The sequence below is a fragment of the Dendrobium catenatum genome, unplaced genomic scaffold (genome assembly GCF_001605985.2).
Source record: "Dendrobium catenatum unplaced genomic scaffold, ASM160598v2 fragScaff_scaffold_1083, whole genome shotgun sequence".
Lineage (NCBI taxonomy): Eukaryota > Viridiplantae > Streptophyta > Magnoliopsida > Asparagales > Orchidaceae > Dendrobium > Dendrobium catenatum.
In genome coordinates this window covers 587,718-607,458 of record NW_021319545.1, presented here as the reverse complement: position 1 = coordinate 607,458, position 19,741 = coordinate 587,718, and the positions used below count along the sequence as shown (strand labels likewise).

Sequence of the window (19,741 nt, the reverse complement as noted above, 5' to 3'; positions counted from 1 at the left end):
TCAGTCTAAATTCAATTGCTAACAAGTGCCCCTTTTGATGATAGGACAACAACAACATCAAGCTTTTATCTCACTACGTGAGGTTGACTACATGAATCTTTTTTCTCCATTATGTCAAGTTAAAAATCAAATTCTCATTTAAATCTAATAAAGAAAGGTTATTTTTAATATTTTCTAACCAAGTCTTTTTAAGTCTACCTCTACCTTTCTTAACATAGGTAAAATCTAATACATCTACTTTCCTAACGTGGTCATTAGAAGGCTGCCGTTTTATGTGACCAAATCATCTAAGGTGGCTCTCTCTAATCTTATCTTCCACTGGAGCTACTCCAACCTTTTCACTTATATGCTCATTTCGTATCTTATCTCTAAGAGTAAAACCGCTCATCCACCTGAATATCCTCATCCCTGCAACGCCTACAACACTTAATAGGTGAACAAAAGGGCAGATAAATCTAAATTTGCACAAGATTTTACTCAATAAAATGACGTATTGATTGACACTTTAGAGTTTGATAGGAGGCACTCTAAACCTGTTACACTCAGAAGCAAATATATAAACATCTAAAGAAACAATTAGGAAACAGAATAACAAATGCTAAACTCTCTACAAAATGAGAGTTTTAGAAGGTATTTATAATTATATATGCTGTTATACCCTCATGAGATAGGAAAATTATTAGATCTAGACACCAGACATAGAGATACGTCCGGATATCCACTAAAAACTTGACACGTGTAGTGCACTTTAAATGCGCTTTTTGACTACGCTTTGACTTTGCTTTATTTGTGCTTTACCTACGTTTTACCTGCGCTTTACCCATGTTTTACCTGCCTTTTAGTTGCGCTTTAAGTGCGCTTTTTGACTCCACTTTATCTGTGCTTTAATTGCGCTTTTAGTTTGGCTTAAAGTACCGTAGACACATTAAACATATTGAATATCCACGCATCCACTCCATGTGTCAACATTTTATTGACTTCCGGACCTATCTCTAAGTCCAGTGTTCGGAGCTAATAATTTTCCCATGAGATAGGCTATTTTGTAATTCAATTTCATGATCTGTCAGGAAGGAAACCAAATCATTGCTCCAAATCCACCCTGAGTACTTTCACGGTAATCATAGCCATGCATGAAACAAGTATTTAAACTCCAAATAAGAAAAAGAAAACACCACCATTAAGTTTGTGATTAGTTACTAAACAGCTCATAAGTAACTATCTGCTACTAACAACAACAAAGACAAAGGAGCTAAAGCTTCAGACTAAAAATCCCTTCCACATTTTTGTGAACTTCCACCTTGTATTTCTCCTCCTTCCATCCTCTCCTCAGTCTAAGCAGTAAATCGAACTTAGCAAAGTCTTCAATCACCTGTCAGCCAAAAAATAATGAAGGAGAAAATCAGCAGCATTCAGGTAATGTTCAAAGAGCAGACAAAAACGTAGGAAGTGAAACCAAATCAATAGACTATTCGACCGCAGCTTTTGCATGTTGAATCTCAAGCAGCTCAAGTGTAACAATACAATCGCACATATTATTGATGGCCGTCACAGCATGGTTTGCTGCAGCCTGGACAACAGGATCATTGGTAGGAACAGCCCTCCATCCAGTTTCATGGCCATCTAACACCATTAGGCTTATTTAGTCTACGAAACAAAACAGTGAGGCAGGCCAAAAATTATTCAACCAGGTATGCTTCATTTCAGTATAAAGCTCTTTGACACACTTCTTTATAGTTCATAGCAAAAGAACTCTTTGCATAGGAATAATATCAAAAAGTTGATAAGTAATGACACAATGTCTACACATTTAAGGCGGAATTCACTTCCACAGCATTCTACAATTCATGAACTTGTTTATAAAGAACAGTAAATTAGATATTACATACCCAACCATGTGCACCTATATAAACTCTCTCTTTTGATAAAAGTAAAAAAAACTTGTAAAGATCATCCCAAACAATAATTTGATGGCCACCAAATTAGACATTTTGCAGAAATTTGATTTCATAAAAAAACATACTTTGATCAAAATTTACACCAAAGTTAAAAATATAGGTTGTACAAATCTTCTTGACCAAATCCAACATCAAATTTGATATTTTGCAGAAATTGGTATCTTAAAAAATTAAACTTTGATCAAAATTTACACTGAAATTATAAATCTAGATCATGCAAATCTCGACCAAATCCAATCAGGGCATGAGGCGATTAACCTAATCTTATTTTATGGTCATTTTGTTAGCGAACTGTCCACGTCATCATCTATGACGGGTCTTGTATTCCCTTGTAGTTATATATATATATATAACTTGACATTCATACTTTGGAATACTTTTTCTCATTTCTTCTTTCCATATTTGCTCTGTCCGTCTGCCCTTTACCGTTTCTCACATGGTATCAGAGCTTTGCCATGGCAGATCAAGAATCGGCTACCTCCCTCCCATCCTCTTCCTCTACTCTCTCAACTTCTCTTTCTAACCTTGTTATTCCCCCACCTCTCAATTTCTTGATCTCAAACATCAAGAATCTCGTTCCCACTCAGCTTACCTCCGACACGTATGCGAACTGGCGTCTTCAACTGCTCCAGCACTTCACTTGTGAATGGCTTTGTGGGACACCTAACGGCCGAAACTCCAATTCCGATTGATCCCACCAGCTCCGATTACAAACTATGGCATTTGATCGACAACAATCTCATCTCTGCACTCTTCTCAACCATTTCGCCTTTGATTCTTTCCTTTGTGCTTTCCTCCCCCGACGCTCACGAGATATGGTCGGTTCTTGAATGTCGATTGCAGCCCACGAACCGTTCTCAAGTTATCCAACTCAAGAACAAACTTCACAATATCAAGATGAAAAATTCATCTATGCAACAATACCTCGCTCAAATCAAGACAATCATCGATAACATCACTTCCTCCGGTTCTAAAATTGACATGACAGATATTATTCTTTATATCCTCAATGGCCTCCCGTCCAACTATAATTCTTTCAAATCGGCGATCCGAACCTCTTTATCCCATCGATCTTGACACTCTATTTGCTTCTTTGCAGCGAAAAGATCAATATCCAACAAGAACACCTTCAAGATTTCATTTCTTCCACTGAACCAATTCCCCTTTACACTAATGCCGCCTCTTCGGCTCGGGGACGTGGCCAACGACGATCTTTTAGGCAAGAACACCTTCTTTCGCCCGCCCGTCTCTCCTCCGTCGCAACCGTCACATTCTATCTCTGACCGTCCAACTTGCCAAATATGCGGCAAACCTGTACACATTGCTATCAACTGTTGGCATCGTTGTAATTTTAAGTACACTCCAACCATTTCTTGGATGCCTCATGCGCTAATGGCTCGATCTCCTTCCATTGCTACTCAAGACTGGGTTGTTGATTCTAGTGCTACCACCCATCTTACTCCAGACAATTAATACAAATCTTTATTAAACCGCTTCATTCCAGGGATCTGACACGGTATCCACAGCTAACGGCAAACTTCAAAAATCTATATATGGTCTCAAACAAGCACCTCGACAATGGTTACAGAAATTTACCAACTTTCTTCTCAACCTTGGCTTCAAGTTCAGTCGTTCCGACCCTTCTTTGCTTCTATTTCAACGCAACAATATTCAAATTTACATACTAATCTATGTTGATGATATTCTTGTCATAGGAAACGAATCTCTTCTCCATAAACTATAGTCTCACTTTGCTCTCAAACAGCTTGGTCAAATTTCTTTATTTCTCGGTATATAGGTTATTCGCACAAATTCTAGAATTTTTCTCAATCATATTCACTACGCTACAAAGCTGCTACAATCCGCATGATTTGCATACTGTAAGTCAACACCGACTCTAATTACACCAAAGAACAGCCACTGCTCCAGCTCCGTTCAACTTTTTTCCTATCCCTAACTCTACCGCAGACTCGCTGGTTCACTTCAATATCTATCAATCACTCGACCAGACATCCCTTTTGCCACTAATTCTATCTGCCAACATATGCAAGCTCCAACCAATCAAGACTATCAAGCACTCAAACATCTTCTACGCTACATCAAAGGCACTCTATCCTTCAGTCTTCCTCTCACGATAGGCGATATTCAGCTCAAAGCTTATGCAGACGTGGACTGGGCATCAGACTCGACTGACCGGAAATCAATTTCCGATTTTTGCACATTCCTTGGCAACAATCTCATATCTTGGTCTGTCAAAAAGCAAGTTACCGTTGCCAAATCTTCAACTAAAGCTGAGTATAGGTGGCTCTCATTGGCTAAAGAAAGAGATAAAGGAAGGAGAAAGAGCGGGAATTAGGCATAGGCTAGGGACGAGAGATCAAGAGAGAGAGGTGACGGATGCGAATAAAGGAGATGGGTGGGGCTGTGGACGACTTGCGAAGAGATGGGGATGACCTGCGCGGTAAGGGAGGACGTGGGACGAGAGGTACAGGCATGATAAAGATCAACAGTATTTTCACCCTATTTCTCAGAACCAAAAAAGTGCATGAAAACTAGTTAATTCAATTCCTTTCACCATTTCGTTTCCCTTCTTTTGATTCCTTCAAACCAAACAGGGAGAACTAATGAAGGGACAATCTCATCATAAAAAAACTCTTACGATACAGGGATTAGCGAAAAAAAAAAAATCAGTATGAAATGATGAAGCGCTCCCAAAAAAACATTACAGAAATGACAGAAACCTAAATGAGAAAAAAAGGCATTCTTCATTACCTCGCTTGGCACCAAGGTCAGCCGAGGTGAAGCTGGCCGATTCTCCATCCCCAGTATGCTTGAATTCCTGCAGCTCCTTATGATTAAGCCATGGTTTCGTGCACACCTTTGCCTCGTAGAGCTTTTTAATCCCGGCATCTATCGCCTCCAAAGTGAGATGATAAAGAGTTCCCGCTACCACCTGCTCCTTGGCCTTCACCACACGAGCAAACTCCAGCAGAGCATTCTGCAACAACAAATCACCCCCAAGACGTCAAACCAAACCCTAGAAATTACAAACCCTAAAAAAACAAAAACATCGATCCAAGACCTACAGATCTCGACTATATCATAAGAAAATTCCGGATCAGAAAAAACTGCGAGGCGACCAGTTGAAAAAAAGTAATCCGAAGGGACAAAGAAATGCTTTTTATTAAAAAAAAAAAATTCCAAGAAAATAGACCGACCTCCTTCTTGTTGTGCTCGTGGACAGCGAAGCGGGCAAGCTCCTCGATCTCAACGCTGTTCTGATTATTCTCCACATCACGAACACCTCCCAGAGTAGCCATGGCGATCACTTGATCCTCGTCCCCTACGCCTTGGTGTAAACCGATTGCGAGAGCAAAAGAAGAAAAAAAGCACAAAAGAAAAACAACAGAACAATTCCCCAATGCACCCATTGCCTTCCCTTTATTCCTACTCAGCCCCTTATGTGTCTCTCTCTTCTTATCTCGCTGAGCTCTGTCTTAACCGCCATTCCCACAACTTTTTGCCAGCGGTTGTGAAGGAAGGCGGTCCTGCGGCCACGTGTCCAACACATGTGAACAATCTAACGGCTAGTTTCGGGCCTTTACTAGCGGATGTTCGTTGCTTATACAATACTTAGCTTAGGGTGCAAGCATGAATATTTAATGTCCCATTTATTTATTTATTTACGCAATTGAGAACTAAAGCTTAAAATTATTATAAATAAATATTTATTATATATGCAGCCCCTCATCTAAGAAAAAGGACCTCTGGCAAATATAATAGTAAAATTCAATATGATAATCATCTTGATATATTAATTAATCAATTAAAAGTCTTTGGATTTGAATATTGTGTATATAATATATGTATGAATTTATCTTAATTATTTCAAAATAATAATAATAAAGTCCAACAGCTAAGATTTTATTTGGGACGACTTTTTATTGCTTATTAAAGCAGAATTTTAGTATAAAAAAATTATTTTTTTAACTAAAATTTTGTTTTAAAAAGCAATAAAAAAGTTGTCCCAAATGAAGCTTAAGACTTGCCGCTAAAGCCAAGAATATGATGAGAAGAATAAAGTAAAAGATAAAGGGAAGTGGGAAATTAGACCGCAACTCATCTAGATATGTTAGTTGGTTAGAAGTTTAGACTATTAATTAGAATTTTTTAAATTTGAAGTTTATATATGTGATATGTATTTGAATTTAAGTTTAATTTGTTCAATAATTAAAAAAAATTAATTATGTACTTTTGAGATAAAAGTAATCAGATATAACATTCAATTTTTCGTTTTTATATTTTGAGGACAATTATTTTAGTAAATAAAAAGTTAATCTCACTCTAAATTAAACTGTTAACAACTCTGATAGCTAATTCTCTTATGTTATATGCATGTCTTTGTTGATAGTTTTTCTTCATACTTTACTTTTACTGAATTTTTTAATAAAATTTATTGTTTTTTCACCCTCTTTTTTAACTTAATTATTTATGTATGTGATATAAGAAAAAAGTATTAGGACAATCAAGATTGATCTTTATTAACTTATATCAAGTTAATTTTTTTCTTATGAAATAATAATAAATAAAATAATTATATAAAAAATATTATTGGAAATAAATAAAATGAAAAATGAGAATTAGTGTTTGAATATTTTGACTTAAAATTTGATCAAAATAAATTTAAATTCTTTAGAGTAGCTCTAGTGGAGTGTAATTTTAATAGTAATGGATCTAGTGAGGGGATTGTGATTTTGAGCGATCAAGTCATTAATAAGTTTATTCATTTTAAATACTTGAGTATATTATTCAGAGTAATGGTGAAATAGATGGAAATATTATTAGTAGAATTCAAGTTGGATAGTTGAAGTGGAGGAATTCTTCAGGTTTGTTGTATGATAGAAAATTATAACTAAAATTTAAAGATTAGGAGATTTTCATATTGGATTTAGCTTATAATAGAGCTTTTTTAGAGGATATTTGATAGTAAGATGAAATAGTCTTATAGTTTTGGATTACATAAATTTTTGGAGTGCTGAATTCTGAAAAATATTTTGTTATTTGTTTATTAATATTAAAATTAGTATCAAATCCAGAGAATTGTTTGCATGCAAGATGATCTATTAAATCCTTAATTCCTATCAAATTTCTTAAATCTTGTTCTTGTTAGGATTTATTAAATCCAGGATTTAAGTTTTAATTTAACTACTGGATTATTTATATATTTTATCAAACTGTTTGGCTAAATTTATCATTAATTCAGTCTAAATTCAATTGCTAACAAGTGCCCCTTTTGATGATAGGACAACAACAACATCAAGCTTTTATCTCACTACGTGAGGTTGACTACATGAATCTTTTTTCTCCATTATGTCAAGTTAAAAATCAAATTCTCATTTAAATCTAATAAAGAAAGGTTATTTTTAATATTTTCTAACCAAGTCTTTTTAAGTCTACCTCTACCTTTCTTAACATAGGTAAAATCTAATACATCTACTTTCCTAACGTGGTCATTAGAAGGCTGCCGTTTTATGTGACCAAATCATCTAAGGTGGCTCTCTCTAATCTTATCTTCCACTGGAGCTACTCCAACCTTTTCACTTATATGCTCATTTCGTATCTTATCTCTAAGAGTAAAACCGCTCATCCACCTGAATATCCTCATCCCTGCAACGCCTACAACACTTAATAGGTGAACAAAAGGGCAGATAAATCTAAATTTGCACAAGATTTTACTCAATAAAATGACGTATTGATTGACACTTTAGAGTTTGATAGGAGGCACTCTAAACCTGTTACACTCAGAAGCAAATATATAAACATCTAAAGAAACAATTAGGAAACAGAATAACAAATGCTAAACTCTCTACAAAATGAGAGTTTTAGAAGGTATTTATAATTATATATGCTGTTATACCCTCATGAGATAGGAAAATTATTAGATCTAGACACCAGACATAGAGATACGTCCGGATATCCACTAAAAACTTGACACGTGTAGTGCACTTTAAATGCGCTTTTTGACTACGCTTTGACTTTGCTTTATTTGTGCTTTACCTACGTTTTACCTGCGCTTTACCCATGTTTTACCTGCCTTTTAGTTGCGCTTTAAGTGCGCTTTTTGACTCCACTTTATCTGTGCTTTAATTGCGCTTTTAGTTTGGCTTAAAGTACCGTAGACACATTAAACATATTGAATATCCACGCATCCACTCCATGTGTCAACATTTTATTGACTTCCGGACCTATCTCTAAGTCCAGTGTTCGGAGCTAATAATTTTCCCATGAGATAGGCTATTTTGTAATTCAATTTCATGATCTGTCAGGAAGGAAACCAAATCATTGCTCCAAATCCACCCTGAGTACTTTCACGGTAATCATAGCCATGCATGAAACAAGTATTTAAACTCCAAATAAGAAAAAGAAAACACCACCATTAAGTTTGTGATTAGTTACTAAACAGCTCATAAGTAACTATCTGCTACTAACAACAACAAAGACAAAGGAGCTAAAGCTTCAGACTAAAAATCCCTTCCACATTTTTGTGAACTTCCACCTTGTATTTCTCCTCCTTCCATCCTCTCCTCAGTCTAAGCAGTAAATCGAACTTAGCAAAGTCTTCAATCACCTGTCAGCCAAAAAATAATGAAGGAGAAAATCAGCAGCATTCAGGTAATGTTCAAAGAGCAGACAAAAACGTAGGAAGTGAAACCAAATCAATAGACTATTCGACCGCAGCTTTTGCATGTTGAATCTCAAGCAGCTCAAGTGTAACAATACAATCGCACATATTATTGATGGCCGTCACAGCATGGTTTGCTGCAGCCTGGACAACAGGATCATTGGTAGGAACAGCCCTCCATCCAGTTTCATGGCCATCTAACACCATTAGGCTTATTTAGTCTACGAAACAAAACAGTGAGGCAGGCCAAAAATTATTCAACCAGGTATGCTTCATTTCAGTATAAAGCTCTTTGACACACTTCTTTATAGTTCATAGCAAAAGAACTCTTTGCATAGGAATAATATCAAAAAGTTGATAAGTAATGACACAATGTCTACACATTTAAGGCGGAATTCACTTCCACAGCATTCTACAATTCATGAACTTGTTTATAAAGAACAGTAAATTAGATATTACATACCCAACCATGTGCACCTATATAAACTCTCTCTTTTGATAAAAGTAAAAAAAACTTGTAAAGATCATCCCAAACAATAATTTGATGGCCACCAAATTAGACATTTTGCAGAAATTTGATTTCATAAAAAAACATACTTTGATCAAAATTTACACCAAAGTTAAAAATATAGGTTGTACAAATCTTCTTGACCAAATCCAACATCAAATTTGATATTTTGCAGAAATTGGTATCTTAAAAAATTAAACTTTGATCAAAATTTACACTGAAATTATAAATCTAGATCATGCAAATCTCGACCAAATCCAATCAGGGCATGAGGCGATTAACCTAATCTTATTTTATGGTCATTTTGTTAGCGAACTGTCCACGTCATCATCTATGACGGGTCTTGTATTCCCTTGTAGTTATATATATATATATAACTTGACATTCATACTTTGGAATACTTTTTCTCATTTCTTCTTTCCATATTTGCTCTGTCCGTCTGCCCTTTACCGTTTCTCACATGGTATCAGAGCTTTGCCATGGCAGATCAAGAATCGGCTACCTCCCTCCCATCCTCTTCCTCTACTCTCTCAACTTCTCTTTCTAACCTTGTTATTCCCCCACCTCTCAATTTCTTGATCTCAAACATCAAGAATCTCGTTCCCACTCAGCTTACCTCCGACACGTATGCGAACTGGCGTCTTCAACTGCTCCAGCACTTCACTTGTGAATGGATTTGTTGGACACCTAACGGCCGAAACTCCAATTCCGATTGATCCCACCAGCTCCGATTACAAACTATGGCATTTGATCGACAACAATCTCATCTCTGCACTCTTCTCAACCATTTCGCCTTTGATTCTTTCCTTTGTGCTTTCCTCCCCCGACGCTCACGAGATATGGTCGGTTCTTGAATGTCGATTGCAGCCCACGAACCGTTCTCAAGTTATCCAACTCAAGAACAAACTTCACAATATCAAGATGAAAAATTCATCTATGCAACAATACCTCGCTCAAATCAAGACAATCATCGATAACATCACTTCCTCCGGTTCTAAAATTGACATGACAGATATTATTCTTTATATCCTCAATGGCCTCCCGTCCAACTATAATTCTTTCAAATCGGCGATCCGAACCTCTTTATCCCATCGATCTTGACACTCTATTTGCTTCTTTGCAGCGAAAAGATCAATATCCAACAAGAACACCTTCAAGATTTCATTTCTTCCACTGAACCAATTCCCCTTTACACTAATGCCGCCTCTTCGGCTCGGGGACGTGGCCAACGACGATCTTTTAGGCAAGAACACCTTCTTTCGCCCGCCCGTCTCTCCTCCGTCGCAACCGTCACATTCTATCTCTGACCGTCCAACTTGCCAAATATGCGGCAAACCTGTACACATTGCTATCAACTGTTGGCATCGTTGTAATTTTAAGTACACTCCAACCATTTCTTGGATGCCTCGTGCGCTAATGGCTCGATCTCCTTCCATTGCTACTCAAGACTGGGTTGTTGATTCTAGTGCTACCACCCATCTTACTCCAGACAATTAATACAAAGCTTTATTAAACCGCTTCATTCCAGGGATCTGACACGGTATCCACAGCTAACGGCAAACTTCAAAAATCTATATATGGTCTCAAACAAGCACCTCGACAATGGTTACAGAAATTTACCAACTTTCTTCTCAACCTTGGCTTCAAGTTCAGTCGTTCCGACCCTTCTTTGCTTCTATTTCAACGCAACAATATTCAAATTTACATACTAATCTACGTTGATGATATTCTTGTCACAGGAAACGAATCTCTTCTCCATAAACTATAGTCTCACTTTGCTCTCAAACAGCTTGGTCAAATTTCTTTATTTCTCGGTATATAGGTTATTCGCACAAATTCTAGAATTTTTCTCAATCATATTCACTACGCTACAAAGCTGCTACAATCCGCATGATTTGCATACTGTAAGTTCACACCGACTCTAATTACACCAAAGAACAGCCACTGCTCCAGCTCCGTTCAACTTTTTTCCTATCCCTAACTCTACCGCAGACTCGCTGGTTCAATTCAATATCTATCAATCACTCGACCAGACATCCCTTTTGCCACTAATTCTATCTGCCAACATATGCAAGCTCCAACCAATCAAGACTATCAAGCACTCAAACATCTTCTACGCTACATCAAAGGCACTCTATCCTTCAGTCTTCCTCTCACGATAGGCGATATTCAGCTCAAAGCTTATGCAGACGTGGACTGGGCATCAGACTCGACTGACCGGAAATCAATTTCCGATTTTTGCACATTCCTTGGCAACAATCTCATATCTTGGTCTGTCAAAAAGCAAGTTACCGTTGCCAAATCTTCAACTAAAGCTGAGTATAGGTGGCTCTCATTGGCTAAAGAAAGAGATAAAGGAAGGAGAAAGAGCGGGAATTAGGCATAGGCTAGGGACGAGAGATCAAGAGAGAGAGGTGACGGATGCGAATAAAGGAGATGGGTGGGGCTGTGGACGACTTGCGAAGAGATGGGGATGACCTGCGCGGTAAGGGAGGACGTGGGACGAGAGGTACAGGCATGATAAAGATCAACAGTATTTTCACCCTATTTCTCAGAACCAAAAAAGTGCATGAAAACTAGTTAATTCAATTCCTTTCACCATTTCGTTTCCCTTCTTTTGATTCCTTCAAACCAAACAGGGAGAACTAATGAAGGGACAATCTCATCATAAAAAAACTCTTACGATACAGGGATTAGCGAAAAAAAAAAAATCAGTATGAAATGATGAAGCGCTCCCAAAAAAACATTACAGAAATGACAGAAACCTAAATGAGAAAAAAAGGCATTCTTCATTACCTCGCTTGGCACCAAGGTCAGCCGAGGTGAAGCTGGCCGATTCTCCATCCCCAGTATGCTTGAATTCCTGCAGCTCCTTATGATTAAGCCATGGTTTCGTCCACACCTTTGCCTCGTAGAGCTTTTTAATCCCAGCATCGATCGCCTCCAAAGTGAGATGATGAAGAGTTCCCGCTACCACCTGCTCCTTGGCCTTCACCACACGAGCAAACTCCAGCAGAGCATTCTGCAACAACAAATCACCCCCAAGACGTCAAACCAAACCCTAGAAATTACAAACCCTAAAAAAACAAAAACATCGATCCAAGACCTACAGATCTCGACTATATCATAAGAAAATTCCGGATCAGAAAAAACTGCGAGGCGACCAGTTGAAAAAAAGTAATCCGAAGGGACAAAGAAATGCTTTTTATTAAAAAAAAAAAATTCCAAGAAAATAGACCGACCTCCTTCTTGTTGTGCTCGTGGACAGCGAAGCGGGCAAGCTCCTCGATCTCAACGCTGTTCTGATTATTCTCCACATCACGAACACCTCCCAGAGTAGCCATGGCGATCACTTGATCCTCGTCCCCTACGCCTTGGTGGAAACCGATTGCGAGAGCAAAAGAAGAAAAAAAGCACAAAAGAAAAACAACAGAACAATTCCCCAATGCACCCATTGCCTTCCCTTTATTCCTACTCAGCCCCTTATGTGTCTCTCTCTTCTTATCTCGCTGAGCTCTGTCTTAACCGCCATTCCCACAACTTTTTGCCAGCGGTTGTGAAGGAAGGCGGTCCTGCGGCCACGTGTCCGACACATGTGAACAATCTAACGGCTAGTTTCGGGCCTTTACTAGCGGATGTTCGTTGCTTATACAATACTTAGCTTAGGGTGCAAGCATGAATATTTAATGTCCCATTTATTTATTTATTTACGCAATTGAGAACTAAAGCTTAAAATTATTATAAATAAATATTTATTATATATGCAGCCCCTCATCTAAGAAAAAGGACCTCTGGCAAATCTAATAGTAAAATTCAATATGATAATCATCTTGATATATTAATTAATCAATTAAAAGTCTTTGGATTTGAATATTGTGTATATAATATATGTATGAATTTATCTTAATTATTCCAAAATAATAATAATAAAATCCAAGAGTTAAGATTTTATTTGGGACAACTTTTTATTGCTTATTAAAGCAGAATTTTAGTATAAAAAATTTAATTTTTTAACTAAAATTTTGTTTTAAAAAGCAATAAAAAAGTTGTCCCAAATGAAGCTTAAGACTTGCCGCTAAAGCCAAGAATATGATGAGAAGAATAAAGTAAAAGATAAAGGGAAGTGGGAAATTAGACCGCAACTCATCTAGATATGTTAGTTGGTTAGAAGTTTAGACTATTAATTAGAATTTTTTAAATTTGAAGTTTATATATGTGATATGTATTTGAATTTAAGTTTAATTTGTTCAATAATTAAAAAAAATTAATTATGTACTTTTGAGATAAAAGTAATCAGATATAACATTCAATTTTTCGTTTTTATATTTTGAGGACAATTATTTTAGTAAATAAAAAGTTAATCTCACTCTAAATTAAACTGTTAACAACTCTGATAGCTAATTCTCTTATGTTATATGCATGTCTTTGTTGATAGTTTTTCTTCATACTTTACTTTTACTGAATTTTTTAATAAAATTTATTGTTTTTTCACCCTCTTTTTTAACTTAATTATTTATGTATGTGATATAAGAAAAAAGTATTAGGACAATCAAGATTGATCTTTATTAACTTATATCAAGTTAATTTTTTTCTTATGAAATAATAATAAATAAAATGATTATATAAAAAATATTATTGGAAATAAAGAAAATGAAAAAGGAGAATTGGTGTTTGAATATTTTGACTTAAAATTTGATCAAAATAAATTTAAATTCTTTAGAGTAGCTCTAGTGGAGTGTAATTTTAATAGTAATGGATCTAGTGAGGGGATTGTGATTTTGAGCGATCAAGTCATTAATAAGTTTATTCATTTTAAATACTTGAGTATATTATTCAGAGTAATGGTGAAATAGATGGAAATATTATTAGTAGAATTCAAGTTGGATAGTTGAAGTGGAGGAATTCTTCAGGTTTGTTGTATGATAGAAAATTATAACTAAAATTTAAAGATTAGGAGATTTTCATATTGGATTTAGCTTATAATAGAGCTTTTTTAGAGGATATTTGATAGTAAGATGAAATAGTCTTATAGTTTTGGATTACATAAATTTTTGGAGTGCTGAATTCTGAAAAATATTTTGTTATTTGTTTATTAATATTAAAATTAGTATCAAATCCAGAGAATTGTTTGCATGCAAGATGATCTATTAAATCCTTAATTCCTATCAAATTTCTTAAATCTTGTTCTTGTTAGGATTTATTAAATCCAGGATTTAAGTTTTAATTTAACTACTGGATTATTTATATATTTTATCAAACTGTTTGGCTAAATTTATCATTAATTTAGTCTAAATTCAATTGCTAACAAGTGCCCCTTTTGATGATAGGACAACAACAACATCAAGCTTTTATCTCACTACGTGAGGTTGACTACATGAATCTTTTTTCTCCATTATGTCAAGTTAAAAATCAAATTCTCATTTAAATCTAATAAAGAAAGGTTATTTTTAATATTTTCTAACCAAGTCTTTTTAAGTCTACCTCTACCTTTCTTAACATAGGTAAAATCTAATACATCTACTTTCCTAACGTGGTCATTAGAAGGCTGCCGTTTTATGTGACCAAATCATCTAAGGTGGCTCTCTCTAATCTTATCTTCCACTGGAGCTACTCCAACCTTTTCACTTATATGCTCATTTCGTATCTTATCTCTAAGGATAAAACCACTCATCCACCTGAATATCCTCATCCCTGCAACACTTTATAGGTAAACAAAAGGGCAGATAAATCTAAATTTGCACAAGATTTTACTCAATAAAATGACGTATTGATTGACACTTTAGAGTTTGATAGGAGGCACTCTAAACCTGTTACACTCAGAAGCAAATATATAAACATCTAAAGAAACAATTAGGAAACAGAATAACAAATGCTAAACTCTCTACAAAATGAGAGTTTTAGAAGGTATTTATAATTATATATGCTGTTATACCCTCATGAGATAGGAAAATTATTAGATCTAGACACCAGACATAGAGATACGTCCGGATATCCACTAAAAACTTGACACGTGTAGTGCACTTTAAATGCGCTTTTTGACTACGCTTTGACTTTGCTTTATTTGTGCTTTACCTACGTTTTACCTGCGCTTTACCCATGTTTTACCTGCCTTTTAGTTGCGCTTTAAGTGCGCTTTTTGACTCCACTTTATCTGTGCTTTAATTGCGCTTTTAGTTTGGCTTAAAGTACCGTAGACACATTAAACATATTGAATATCCACGCATCCACTCCATGTGTCAACATTTTATTGACTTCCGGACCTATCTCTAAGTCCAGTGTTCGGAGCTAATAATTTTCCCATGAGATAGGCTATTTTGTAATTCAATTTCATGATCTGTCAGGAAGGAAACCAAATCATTGCTCCAAATCCACCCTGAGTACTTTCACGGTAATCATAGCCATGCATGAAACAAGTATTTAAACTCCAAATAAGAAAAAGAAAACACCACCATTAAGTTTGTGATTAGTTACTAAACAGCTCATAAGTAACTATCTGCTACTAACAACAACAAAGACAAAGGAGCTAAAGCTTCAGACTAAAAATCCCTTCCACATTTTTGTGAACTTCCACCTTGTATTTCTCCTCCTTCCATCCTCTCCTCAGTCTAAGCAGTAAATCGAACTTAGCAAAGTCTTCAATCACCTGTCAGCCAAAAAATAATGAAGGAGAAAATCAGCAGCATTCAGGTAATGTTCAAAGAGCAGACAAAAACGTAGGAAGTGAAACCAAATCAATAGACTATTCGACCGCAGCTTTTGCATGTTGAATCTCAAGCAGCTCAAGTGTAACAATACAATCGCACATATTATTGATGGCCGTCACAGCATGGTTTGCTGCAGCCTGGACAACAGGATCATTGGTAGGAACAGCCCTCCATCCAGTTTCATGGCCATCTAACACCATTAGGCTTATTTAGTCTACGAAACAAAACAGTGAGGCAGGCCAAAAATTATTCAACCAGGTATGCTTCATTTCAGTATAAAGCTCTTTGACACACTTCTTTATAGTTCATAACAAAAGAACTCTTTGCATAGGAATAACACCAAAAAGTTGATAAGTAATGACACAATGTCTACATATTTAAGGCAACCTTATTCACTTCCATAGCCTAATACAATTCATGAACTTCTTTATAAAGAACAGTAAATTAGATATTACATACCCAACCATATGCACCTCTATAAATTTGCAGTTTAATAACTTTAATTAAACAAAACTTTTTCTCTTTTGATAAAAGTAAAAAAAAACTTGTAAATATCATCCCAAACAATAATTTGATGGCCACGCAATTAGACATTTTGCAGAAATTTGATTTCATAAAAATCATACTTTGATCAAAATTTATACCAAAGTTAAAAATATAGGTTGTACAAATCTACTTGACCAAACCCAACATCAAATTTGATATTTTGCAGAAATTGATATCATAAAAAATTAAGCTTTGATCAAAATTTACACCAAAATTAAAAATCTAGATCATGCAAATCTTGACCAAATCCAATCAGGGCATGGGGCGATGAACCTAATCTTATTTTATGGTCATTTAACTAAAATGTCTAATTTTCTTTTGATTCCTTCAAACCAAACAGGGAGAACTAATGAAGGGACAATCTCATCATAAAAAAACCCTTACGAGGAAGGGATTAGTGAAAAAAATCAGTATGAAATGATGAAGCGCTCCCAAAAAAACTTTACAGAAATGACAGAAACCTAAAGCAGAAAAAAAGGCCTTCTTCATTACCTCGTTTGGCACCAAGGTCAGCAGAGGTGAAGCTGGCCGATTCTCCATCCCCAGTATGCTTGAATTCCTGCAGCTCCTTATGATTAAGCCATGGTTTCGTCCACACCTTTGCCTCGTAGAGCTTTTTAATCCCTGCATCGATCGCCTCCAAAGTGAGATGATGAAGAGTTCCCGCTACCACCTGCTCCTTGGCCTTCACCACACGAGCAAACTCCAGCAGAGCATTCTGCAACAACAAATCACCCCAAGATGTCCAAACAAACCCTAAAAAAACAAAAAACATCGATCCAAGACCCACAGATCTCGACTATATCATAAGAAAATTCCGGATCAGAAAAAAACTGCTAGGCGACCAGTGAAAAAAGTAATCCGGAGGGACAAAGAAATGCTTCTTATAAAAAAAAAATTTCCAAGAAAATAGACCGACCTCCTCCCTGTTGTGCTCGTCGACAGCGAAGCGGGCAAGTTCCTCGATCTCAACGCTGTTCTGATTATTCTCCACATCACGAACACCTCCCAGAGTAACCATGGCGATCTCTTGATCCTCGTCCCATAAGACTTGGTGGAAACGGATTGCGAGAGCAAAAGAAGAAAAAAAGCACAAAAGAAAAACAACGAAACAATTCCCCAATGCACCCATTGCCTTCCCTTTATTCCTACTCAGCCCCTTACACGCCCTCTCTCCCCCTCTTTTTATCCCGCTCAAGCCCTTCTCCAGCCGGTCTGCAAACGCGCGTAAAACGCCTCAATGGTTGCTGTTCATCCGCCATATAATTTTTTTTTAATTTAAAATTTTGATTATTAATTTTAAATATTTAAGTGTAGAATTTTATTATTAATAATTAAGAAATACATTATTTTTCAGAAATTAAAATATTTTTTATATAATTAATTTTTTAAAGATAAATATTAACATAGAAATTACAATAAAATTCTCATATATATTTAAAAGATATCAAGCACTATAATATCTTAACAAAAAAAAGAAAGAAATTAAAATAAAAAACAAGTTCGAATAATAAAAAATTAAAATAGCGAGTTATGACAATCTAATAATCCGGAAGATTGGTGTTGACTCCTCCAAGATTACTGAGAAATTGTCCAAACGAGTTTGAAGAAGAAATTTATAATTCGTCATAAATAAATCAGGAATAAAGATGCCCAGATTTCACTACAAAATGTATTGAGTGATCATTTGTGGGATCAATATACTAATTATAATGTTTACTTGTCCTTGCATTTTTTTCGTTCATATTTGCGTTCTAATATAATTTTCATTTTATTAAATATATATTTGCTTATTTAGGACATATTAATATCCCAAATTTTTATCGAGCAAAAAAATATATTTTTTAAAATTATAATAGGCTTAAAATTAATAAATATAAATATATGATTAAAAAAATATAAAATAAAGTATGAAAAAGAATATACTAAGAATATTCTTTTTTAAGTTAGAAAATGAAAATCGGTTGATAGCAAGTTAATGCATTTTAGAGTTTTACTGTATTTTGGAGTGAAAAATGAGTTTTTCTGTTGGAGATGCCCTACACTCTGCCTAACCGGGAAAATTATTAGGTTTGGACACCGTACCAAGAAATATGTCCGGATATTCAATTAAAATTTGACACGTGGACTATGCTTTGATTGTGCTTTTACTGTATTTTGACTGTACTTTGATTGCACTTTACCTGCGTTTTTGACAGACTTGACTTAAAATTCAGAGGACACGTGTATATTTTATATGTCAATATTTTATTGAAGTCCGGTGTCCAATAAATTTCCCTCTAACTGCCATTCCCACAACTTTTAGCCCGCGGTTGTGAAGGAAGGCAGTCCTCTTGCCACGTGTCCAACACATGTGAACAATGTAACGGCTAGTTTCGAGCCTTTACTGTAGGTGGTGTTCGTGGCTTATACTAAACTTAGCTTAGGCTGAAAGCATGAATATTTAATATCCCATTTATTTATTTATTTAGGCAATTGACAACTGAACCTTAAAATCATTAAAACTTTAACTCAATGTGATGCTCGTCTTGATCAGTTAATTAGGAGTTTTAGTTATCAATTAAAGGATAATGTATGTATGAGTTTACAGGTCTCATACTGAATGAGAAAAAATGAAGGGTTACATTAAATAGTCGACAGTTAGTTTAAAACTTATCGAATAATCATGCATTTGGTCACATAAAACGGCGGCCTTTCGATGACCCGATTAGAAAAGTAGAGATATTAGATTTGACTTATGTTAAGAAAGTTAGAGGTAGACCGAAAAAGATTTTGTTACAAAATATTAGAAATTATCTTTCCTTATTAGATTTAAACGAGAATTTGACTTTTAACAGGACACAATGGAGAAAAAAGATTCATGTAGCCGACCCCACGTAATGGGACAAATGCATGATGATGTTGTTGTTGTTGAGTTTACCTTAATTCTCCAAAAAAAAAAAAAAAAAAAACAAATAATAGAACTCAACAGCTAAAAAAAAAACAAATAATAGAACTCAACAGCTAAAACTTATAGCTAAAGCCAATAACACGATAAAAATAATAAAGTAAAAAAAAAAGGTAAGTGAGGAAATTAGGCTGGAACTTATCTAGATTTATTAGTTGGTTAGAAATTTAGACTATCAATTAGAATTTTTTGAATTTAAAGCTCATATATATGTGATAAGTGTGTGAATTTCAGTTTAATTTGCTCAATTTTTCTTTAAAAAAATCAATTATCTACTTTGAGATAAAGTAATCAGATATAACATTCAGTTTAGTTAATAAAAAGTTATTCTCACTCTAAATTAAACTGTTAACAACTCTGTTAGCTAATCCTCTTATGTTATATGCATGCCTTTGCTTA

At 35.3% G+C, this 19,741-nt stretch overlaps 3 protein-coding genes across 3 annotated transcripts; all 3 read right to left on the bottom strand.

Annotated features, from left to right (window-relative positions):
• Nucleotides 1-1,127: 1,127 nt before the first annotated feature.
• Nucleotides 1,128-5,401, bottom strand: LOC110102261 (cysteine proteinase inhibitor). Its single transcript, XM_028698426.1, has 3 exons — nucleotides 5,174-5,401; nucleotides 4,728-4,953; nucleotides 1,128-1,369 (listed from the first exon to the last, which is right to left on the bottom strand). Exons 1-3 carry the CDS (start codon nucleotides 5,384-5,386, stop codon nucleotides 1,362-1,364), a joined length of 447 nt encoding a protein of 148 aa, XP_028554259.1. The 5' UTR covers nucleotides 5,387-5,401; the 3' UTR covers nucleotides 1,128-1,361.
• A 2,899-nt stretch (nucleotides 5,402-8,300) lies between these two features.
• LOC110102260 (cysteine proteinase inhibitor 12-like) lies at nucleotides 8,301-12,645 on the bottom strand. The gene is made up of 4 exons (XM_020830517.2): nucleotides 12,388-12,645; nucleotides 11,942-12,167; nucleotides 8,689-8,834; nucleotides 8,301-8,583 (listed from the first exon to the last, which is right to left on the bottom strand). Exons 1-4 carry the CDS (start codon nucleotides 12,598-12,600, stop codon nucleotides 8,464-8,466), a joined length of 705 nt encoding a protein of 234 aa, XP_020686176.2. The 5' UTR covers nucleotides 12,601-12,645; the 3' UTR covers nucleotides 8,301-8,463.
• A 2,835-nt stretch (nucleotides 12,646-15,480) lies between these two features.
• On the bottom strand, nucleotides 15,481-17,417 carry LOC110102244 (cysteine proteinase inhibitor 12-like). Its single transcript, XM_028698415.1, has 4 exons — nucleotides 17,315-17,417; nucleotides 16,888-17,194; nucleotides 15,894-16,039; nucleotides 15,481-15,788 (listed from the first exon to the last, which is right to left on the bottom strand). Exons 1-4 carry the CDS (start codon nucleotides 17,414-17,416, stop codon nucleotides 15,669-15,671), a joined length of 675 nt encoding a protein of 224 aa, XP_028554248.1. The 5' UTR covers nucleotide 17,417; the 3' UTR covers nucleotides 15,481-15,668.
• Between the last annotated feature and the right edge of the window lie 2,324 nt (nucleotides 17,418-19,741).

What these genes read in the sequence shown, in the direction of transcription:
- LOC110102244 (XM_028698415.1), bottom strand. Translation starts at nt 17,416, where the DNA reads ATGGTTACTCTGGGAGGTGTTCGTGATGTGGAGAATAATCAGAACAGC. An exon ending in TGACCTTGGTGCCAAACGAG is followed by an intron (nt 16,040 to 16,887) that starts GTAATGAAGAAG and finishes TAATGGTGTTAG; the next exon opens with ATGGCCATGAAACTGGATGG. An exon ending in TTCAACATGCAAAAGCTGCG is followed by an intron (nt 15,789 to 15,893) that starts GTCGAATAGTCT and finishes TTTGGCTGACAG; the next exon opens with GTGATTGAAGACTTTGCTAA.
- LOC110102261 (XM_028698426.1), bottom strand. Translation starts at nt 5,386, where the DNA reads ATGGGTGCATTGGGGAATTGTTCTGTTGTTTTTCTTTTGTGCTTTTTT. An exon ending in ACGAGCACAACAAGAAGGAG is followed by an intron (nt 4,954 to 5,173) that starts GTCGGTCTATTT and finishes TTGTTGTTGCAG; the next exon opens with AATGCTCTGCTGGAGTTTGC.
- LOC110102260 (XM_020830517.2), bottom strand. Translation starts at nt 12,600, where the DNA reads ATGGGTGCATTGGGGAATTGTTCTGTTGTTTTTCTTTTGTGCTTTTTT. An exon ending in TGACCTTGGTGCCAAGCGAG is followed by an intron (nt 8,835 to 11,941) that starts GTAATGAAGAAT and finishes TAATGGTGTTAG; the next exon opens with ATGGCCATGAAACTGGATGG. An exon ending in TTCAACATGCAAAAGCTGCG is followed by an intron (nt 8,584 to 8,688) that starts GTCGAATAGTCT and finishes TTTGGCTGACAG; the next exon opens with GTGATTGAAGACTTTGCTAA.